Below are 7,284 nucleotides of genomic sequence, written 5' to 3'. Positions count from 1 at the left end.
GAGCGTCGGCGTCACGGCGAAGCTTCCTCCACGCTTTTAGCAATCCGAATTTCTTACTGTTGATGGTGGCAATGGCGATTCCATATTCTCCACTCTTTTTCTGCCTTTTTCCCTTTGTGAAGTGAAGCGTCTTCTTCACTACATGCCGTTGTTAAAGTGATTTCTTTTGCCCCGTCGTTATTATTTCTCGGCATTACCCTCTCTCCTCCAATGCCGCCGGCTCTCTCTCTCTCATCCTCCGCGTAAAGGTTTCTCTCTCTCTCTCTCTACTCTTATCTTTCCGTCTTCGTTGTCGCTGTTGATTTCTTGAGTCGTGCTACTTTCTTCTCTCCGTTTTCTTTACTTGAGCTCACGAGATAATGAAAACCCTAGCTTTAGATTGTTCTCTACGCACATCAGATCTGTCAAATTTCCCCTCACACGAAGCTTCTCGTGACGAATTTAGCAGCCTCCCTCAACTGGGTTTCGGAGATTGGCACGAGATTTGCATCACTGAGTGAGCAGTGATGCTGAAACTCGATTCTTGTTCATCATCCTAACAACTCGCTGCCATTTTTGTGATGTTTGCTGAAAGCTTCCTTTGTTTTTGCCTTTTTCTTGCTCAGATTACTTTCTCATTGGATTATGATATTTGCTGCGGCATTCTTTGCAGCTTTTAGAGAAGTCCCAGCCTGCAGCTTTAGCTTTTTGCTTTATGGGGAATGGATTATGTCTTTGTTTTTTCCCCCTCTTTGCAATGACTTCATTAGGGGTCCTAATGATTACTGAAAGAAGCTTTCTGAATCTGCGTATCGTTTTGATCTTCTCTTCCAATGCCTGTGAAGTGTCGGATCCTGTTACTTTTCTCTCCAAGGTTCTTAATGAAACAATGAAACCAAAACCAAAACGAAACTGATGTTTGGGGCATTCTGACAGGTAAACAAGGAAACCTTGGTGACTTGCTGAGAGCTTGCTTGAGAGTGATCTCCGACAATGCTGGAGTCAGTTGTTTCAGTGCTCTTTTTCCTTGTGCTCTCGTCTACAATGGCGGACATACAGTCAGACAGCGAAGCCCTGCTTGAGTTTGCATCTCTGGTTCCTCATGGGCGCAAACTCAATTGGAATCCCTCCAATCCTATCTGCGATTCTTGGACTGGTGTCACTTGCTCCCAGAACAAAACCCGTGTGGTCGCTGTCCACTTGCCTGGATTTGGACTAACTGGACCTATACCCGTGAATACACTCGGCAAGTTAGATGATCTCATGATCCTTAGCCTACGTTCCAACAATCTTCATGGCAACATTCCATCTGATCTTGTTTCCCTTCCTTTCCTCCGTTCTCTGTACCTTCAGGACAACAACTTCTCTGGTAATATCCCTTCTCATCTTTCTTCTCGCCTTTTTTTTCTCGATCTGTCCTCCAACTCGCTCTCGGGAACAATACCCACTAGTCTGCAAAACCTCAAACGTCTCACTGGTCTGAACCTGCAAAACAATTCTCTTACTGGGCCAATCCCTGACCTCCCTCCAAGCATAAAACACTTGAATTTGAGCTTCAACAACCTGAATGGGTCGGTTCCATCTTCTGTCAAGACCTTCCCTGCTTCCTCGTTCGAAGGCAACAGTCTTTTGTGCGGCCCTCCTCTGGATCCATGCCTAGAACCTACCACTGCACCTTCTCCTTCTCCACCGCCAGGCCCTGCTGCTAATGATAAGTCCAAAAGGGCCCTAACCACTGGAGCTCTCATTGGTATTGCTGTCGGCGGTTCGTTTGTGTTGTTTCTCTTACTTGTCATTCTAACCCTGTGTTGTTCAAAGAGAAGAGATGACCAAGGCACTACCGTGCCAAATGCTAAGGCTGTGAGGGGAGAGAACAAGCCAGAGGACTTTGGAAGCGGAGTACAGGAGGCTGAGAAGAACAAGCTGGTGTTCTTCGAGGGGAGTTCATATAACTTTGATCTCGAGGACTTGCTCAGAGCCTCGGCCGAAGTTCTAGGCAAAGGGAGCTACGGTACAACGTATAAGGCTATCTTGGAGGAGGGAACCACGGTTGTCGTGAAGAGGCTGAAAGAAGTGGTGGCGGGCAAACGGGAGTTTGAGCAGCAGATGGAAGCCATGGGACGGATCAGTCTGCACCCGAATGTTGCCCCTCTCCGTGCGTATTACTTCTCCAAAGATGAGAAACTCCTCGTGTACGACTACTACCCGGGTGGAAACTTCTCCACACTGCTGCACGGTATGTCTTTTGTTTCGTTCTTGCATCAAATACACCGACTAGAGCGAGAGGGCGGGCAGTCATCCCGAAACATTCTTTACAGGAAACAATGAAACGGGAAGGGCAGCGCTAGACTGGGAATCAAGGCTAAGGATATGTCTGGCAGCGGCAAGAGGCATCGCCCACATCCATTCTTCTGCACCGGGCGCTAAACTGGTGCATGGGAACATCAAATCATCGAACCTCCTCTTAAACCGAGATCTCGAGGTCTACGTATCTGATTTCGGGATAGCCCCTCTGATGAGCCACCACACCATGGTGGTCCCGGGAAGGAGCGTAGGGTACAGAGCCCCAGAGGCAGTAGAGACGAGGAAACATACGCAGAGGTCAGACGTGTACAGCTTTGGGGTATTGCTGATGGAGATGCTGACGGGGAAGGGGCAGGAAGAAGTGGTGGATCTGCCCAAGTGGGTGCAGTCGGTGGTAAGAGAGGAGTGGACAGGGGAAGTGTTTGACGTGCAGCTGATCAAGCAGGATAACGTAGAGGAAGAAATGGTGCAGTTGCTGCAGATAGCGATGGCCTGCGTGTCCAAGCATCCCGACAGCAGGCCTTCCATGGAGGAAGTCGTCGCCATGATTGCCGACATCCCCTCCGGCAGCAGCCCTTCTTAGTTTATGTTTTAGCCTCTCTCTCATTCTTTGTCCTTGTCAAAAAATTATCTTCTCATTCACGGTCTTCAGAATAAACCGCCATTTTTATGTCTTTTTCTCCTTCTAGCAATCTTTGTGTGTGTGTTTTTCTCTTCTTCTGTGAATCAACTTAACTTAATGTTCTGTCTTCGGCCTACAGTCCTCTGCCTTTTTCTAGCATTTTAATTTTAAACTGCCATTAACCATTATATATATATATATATATATATATTCCAACTCTTGGCTTTGGTCTTTTATATTTCTTTTCAAACAATTTGTGGGATATATTTTCTCACCACCTAATCTGAATTTGAATTTGATATGGATCGTTCTATTTGTCGCATTATGGTATGATTATACTATTTTTTTATCTTTTAAATTTATAAGATAACCCCTTTTTCTTCTGGGATTTGGTTGATGTATGGTTCGTATATCAGTCCAAACTCTGACAAGATAATAGTTAATATTTTAAATAATAAACCATGGAAGCGTTAAAAACTTCACATTTGAAAATGCGGTATTAAAAAGGAATAATTATATATATATATATATATATAATACAAGGATGGGAATTCTCAACTGTAATAGCTAATACATTGGGATTGCGCGAGGGACAGCGGTAATCCTCTGGAACAAGCGGAAGCTTCGAGGGCTATAAGAGCAGACAGGTTTTTTCCTCTGTCGCACCTGTTTCTCGAATCTCTTCTCCCGCAGCAGCAGACGCGGTGGCCGAGGCCAAGTTTCCTTCCGCTTCGTCTCCCAGATCCAAATCCTTATACCGTCGTCTCTCCCTGCCTCTCCTGGTTCCCCCTTTCTCTCAAGCTTCTCTCTCTGTCTCGATTATTTTTTTTTCCTAGGGTTTCTGATCACTTGTGCCGGATCTTTGATTTCCGCCGTGATCTGTTGTGTTCCGAGGCATTTCGTCTGTTCCTTTGCTCTTCCTCCCCTGAATCTGGTTTCTTTTCATGATTGTAACACAGGTATTCGGGGTCTGACGAATGGCTTCGAAGCGGATTTTGAAGGAGCTCAAGGATCTCCAGAAGGATCCTCCTACAAACTGCAGCGCTGGTACTTCCTTACTAGGGGTCATTCTTCTTTTCCGTCACCTTTTCTACTGGTTAAATTGCGTTCCAGCCTGAATGGGTTCGTGATGTTCATCTCTTGATTATTCGATACGTGAAGTCTGTTTCCATTGATCTAGAGACTAGATCACCCATCCGCTTTAATAGTGGGTTTTTGTGGTCAAACGTTTGTTCTGTTCGGCTTTTGCAACTGAGGGAGGGTGTTGTTAGAGGCTGTTTACAGCATTTGGCATGAACATTTGTTCTCCTTGATATCAACAGAAAGTCAGAAACCATTGGTCCTTTGTAATCTTACTCCTAGTCTTGCTGTGAAGTTCTGCATGAGCATGGATGGTGGTTGGTTGTCCGTTGAAAGCTTCTTCATTTCTGCATATGTTTTGCTGTGGTTCCATAGATATTGTAAAAACTTCTGGATGGATTGTTTGTTGTATGAGTTCTATGACAACACCTCAGTGAACAGGTCCTGTGGCTGAAGACATGTTCCACTGGCAAGCCACTATCATGGGACCCCCCGACAGCCCATATGCCGGTGGAGTATTTCTGGTCACCATTCATTTCCCCCCGGATTATCCTTTCAAGCCTCCAAAGGTGTTTTCTTTGTCTAGTCTGCTTGGGATGGTGAATTTTTGTCCAGTTTGGGATCTTATGAGGCGTTTCTGTTCCATAGGTGTCTTTCAAAACTAAGGTCTTCCACCCGAATATCAACAGCAACGGAAGCATTTGTCTTGATATCCTGAAAGACCAGTGGAGCCCTGCCCTTACCATATCCAAGGTTTAATGTTTGTTTGATCATAGCTTGCTCTTGTCATTTTAGACCAAACACGCTGTGTACTGATGCGGGTAATGGTGCAACACCAGGTTCTGCTGTCGATTTGCTCACTGCTGACAGACCCGAACCCAGATGATCCGTTGGTGCCAGAGATTGCTCACATGTACAAGACGGACAGAGCAAAGTACGAGGCCACTGCACGCAGCTGGACCCAGAAGTACGCCATGGGGTGATGATGAGGAGTTTTAAAATGTAAAACTTTCCAATGCTTTTGATTTTATAAGAAGAAGTATCTAATGGGTTGGATCGGCTGCAATACATAATCGAACATCGCGCTGAATGGTTATTATTATGACTATTTCCCTTGTATTTTGTTTTCGTCGTTTTAATCTCGTGACTCTGCGGCTTCAAGTTTGGATTTTTCAGCTCATCGTGGGATATAATAATGGGTGTAATATTCGATTCACAGTGACCATAACATTGCATTATGAGTTCGATTTTCTCTGTTAACATAGAATAGAACGTGTTAAATAACTGCTCCTCTTCAATGGATGACGCATGAAAAGGGCCCGAAGGCTTTTGGGCTTTTGTCTACAGTAAGAAATACATGGGCTTCCTCTTCGATTGGCCCGTTAATATATTCCTCTTTGCTCTCCGACTTTCTTCTTCGATCGCCTCAGAGATGTCGGAAACGACGGGATTTCAGCAGACATGTTGGAGTCTGGAAGTTGAGCCTACAGATCTTAGTTCCTCCTCCGTAAGCTTCTGTTTCTGGTCTTCACTATTCGAAACCGTATTGCTTTTCAATTTCATCGAAATCGTTCTTTTCGCATAGGTTGATAAGTTTGATCCTTGCGCATTGAAGAAGAAAAAGAAGAAGAAAAAGAAGAAGACGACGACGACGACCGACAAGTCTTTCGGTCGTGATAAGGATGGCTTTCCCGACATCTTGGTCCCGAAAGCGAAGCTTTTGACGTGTAAGTCTGATTGATTCTGTTTATTTTGTTCAGAAGGGTTTTCATATGTTGTCCCCAATTAAGAATCTCTTGTGGAACATTTTGTTCGCTTTAGCTAAGTAGGGATACAAAAAGACAAGACTTTTGTTAGAGCTCTTTAGCTGATCATCATGGTCTGGTAAAATTATGGAACCTGAAGCTACTGATAGCCGGTTTTATTATAGATACGAAGTTCAATCACGTGCTGCCGCCTTGTCAAGATTCTGGAGTGGATTATGAATACAGGGAGGTACTCGTCTTTTTTCCTTCTCTCTAGCATTTGTGTTGATTTTAGCCGAGCCATGAGGCGTATGATCTGGTTTTGTTTCGAGTTACATGATTCTCTGCTGTCAACTGGTGTTCGTTCGGTTCCAAATGGACTCTGCAGCTGTTGAGTAGAGCATTATCCATGCTTCGGGAAAACAATCTCGAGGTTCCTGAAGAGAAGCGAAGAAGAGTGGTGATGATGCCTCCCCAAGTCCTTGCAGAAGGGATACATAATAATACAGTCTGTGTCAACTTCTCGGATCTCTGCAGAATGTATGCCCTTTATCTAATGCCCCGACAATCAGAACTGTTCATAAACCTGTCGTGCCGAAATGAATCCGGATATAAACCAGCCTTACCTCGTTGATTCAGGATGAACCGGAAGCCAGATCATGTGATGAGTGTCTTGCTGGCTGAGATTGGGACAGGAGGATCACTCGACAAACAGCAGCGTCTGGTGATGAAGGCTAGTGTTTCTCCAAAGGATTTCAAGGCCATGTTCCGCAGATACATTGGTAAAAAATTTTGTTTTGGGATTTTCTTTGTGGTGTTTTTTTTTTGTCTCGGATACAGAACCAGCCGCTCTGACATGGGGTTATTGGTATTAGATACGTATGTTGTATGCAGCTGTTGTAGAAGTCCTGATACAGCTCTGGCCGAAGAGAATCGTCGTTCCGTTCTCAGGTGTGAGATGGTAAGTGAATATCATAATATCCCTGATGTCGACTTCCTCTGATAAAGGGGAAACATATGGCATTCTTCTATTACAGATTCCTGGTTGTTCTTCTGCAGTGTGGCTCAGTAGCACCCATAAAGAACAGTTGAAGAACTGAACCTTCTGGGCCATAAACGGACGAGAAAATGCAGAGTTGCGCCGTAAGAGGTTTAGGACGGTTTCTCCTCTTGATCCGGAAGACATGTTCCTTATGGTCAGGTTTCTACTGGAGGACTGGACATGGCGGTTGCATATGTAATATATAATTGCAGTGTGGGGTGCATGAGTTGTAGAAGCTACTGGGCTCGAAACAGTTACTTCCTGTTTCTGCAATGACATAGAGATAGAAAGAAAGAAAGAAGTTGTGCTTCTAGTTTCATCAGTCTGGTTTCCTAAGACATGATTTACTCAAAGGAATTCTTTCTTGGCTTGCAAGTTATCAGCTCCAGAGAAAGATGAAACAAAAGGAAGAAGGAGATTCACAGAAATCTGAGATTGAGAAACAAATCACAAGTGAAGAAAGTGTATATGATGATCATTCTCGGTCGCCTGGAAATGAATCACATAATTGG

General features: G+C 44.6%; 3 protein-coding genes across 5 annotated transcripts; all 3 read left to right on the top strand.

Annotated features, from left to right (window-relative positions):
* Positions 1–6: 6 nt before the first annotated feature.
* On the top strand, positions 7–3,043 carry LOC104827074 (probable inactive receptor kinase At3g08680). The gene is made up of 3 exons (XM_010560109.1): positions 7–248; positions 916–2,215; positions 2,298–3,043. Exons 2-3 carry the CDS (start codon positions 973–975, stop codon positions 2,864–2,866), a joined length of 1,812 nt encoding a protein of 603 aa, XP_010558411.1. The 5' UTR covers positions 7–248; positions 916–972; the 3' UTR covers positions 2,867–3,043.
* A 479-nt stretch (positions 3,044–3,522) lies between these two features.
* LOC104827073 (ubiquitin-conjugating enzyme E2 11-like) lies at positions 3,523–5,201 on the top strand. The gene is made up of 5 exons (XM_010560108.1): positions 3,523–3,687; positions 3,865–3,952; positions 4,427–4,554; positions 4,634–4,738; positions 4,825–5,201. The coding sequence occupies exons 2-5, from the start codon at positions 3,883–3,885 to the stop codon at positions 4,966–4,968; spliced, it is 447 nt and encodes a 148-aa protein (XP_010558410.1). The 5' UTR covers positions 3,523–3,687; positions 3,865–3,882; the 3' UTR covers positions 4,969–5,201.
* Positions 5,202–5,381: 180 nt separating this feature from the next.
* LOC104827072 (eukaryotic translation initiation factor 2 subunit beta) lies at positions 5,382–7,143 on the top strand. 3 transcript variants are annotated; one of them, XM_010560106.1, is made up of 7 exons: positions 5,382–5,492; positions 5,571–5,712; positions 5,916–5,980; positions 6,119–6,270; positions 6,370–6,512; positions 6,606–6,691; positions 6,790–7,143. In XM_010560106.1, exons 1-7 carry the CDS (start codon positions 5,418–5,420, stop codon positions 6,820–6,822), a joined length of 696 nt encoding a protein of 231 aa, XP_010558408.1. In that variant the 5' UTR covers positions 5,382–5,417; the 3' UTR covers positions 6,823–7,143. The 3 variants fall into 3 exon arrangements, with proteins under 3 accessions (XP_010558408.1, XP_010558407.1, XP_010558409.1); XM_010560105.1 differs by having other exon boundaries at positions 6,768–7,143; XM_010560107.1 differs by having other exon boundaries at positions 5,403–5,492; positions 5,601–5,712; positions 6,768–7,143.
* Positions 7,144–7,284: the final 141 nt, after the last annotated feature.

The sequence above is a fragment of the Tarenaya hassleriana genome, unplaced genomic scaffold, assembly GCF_000463585.1.
Source record: "Tarenaya hassleriana unplaced genomic scaffold, ASM46358v1 Cleome5, whole genome shotgun sequence".
NCBI classification, from domain to species: domain Eukaryota; kingdom Viridiplantae; phylum Streptophyta; class Magnoliopsida; order Brassicales; family Cleomaceae; genus Tarenaya; species Tarenaya hassleriana.
Note: the sequence above shows the minus strand (reverse complement) of the source record. Positions and strands in the feature narration are given on the sequence as shown.

Bases quoted from the DNA above. Each gene is read 5' to 3' on its own strand.
- LOC104827072 (XM_010560105.1), top strand. From the start codon at position 5,418: ATGTCGGAAACGACGGGATTTCAGCAGACATGTTGGAGTCTGGAAGTT. The intron at 5,981-6,118 runs GTACTCGTCTTT...TGGACTCTGCAG, and splicing joins TGGATTATGAATACAGGGAG to CTGTTGAGTAGAGCATTATC. The intron at 6,692-6,767 runs GTAAGTGAATAT...CTTCTATTACAG, and splicing joins CCGTTCTCAGGTGTGAGATG to ATTCCTGGTTGTTCTTCTGC.
- LOC104827073 (XM_010560108.1), top strand. From the start codon at position 3,883: ATGGCTTCGAAGCGGATTTTGAAGGAGCTCAAGGATCTCCAGAAGGAT. The intron at 3,953-4,426 runs GTACTTCCTTAC...CTCAGTGAACAG, and splicing joins TCCTACAAACTGCAGCGCTG to GTCCTGTGGCTGAAGACATG. The intron at 4,555-4,633 runs GTGTTTTCTTTG...TCTGTTCCATAG, and splicing joins ATCCTTTCAAGCCTCCAAAG to GTGTCTTTCAAAACTAAGGT.
- LOC104827074 (XM_010560109.1), top strand. From the start codon at position 973: ATGCTGGAGTCAGTTGTTTCAGTGCTCTTTTTCCTTGTGCTCTCGTCT. The intron at 2,216-2,297 runs GTATGTCTTTTG...CATTCTTTACAG, and splicing joins CTTCTCCACACTGCTGCACG to GAAACAATGAAACGGGAAGG.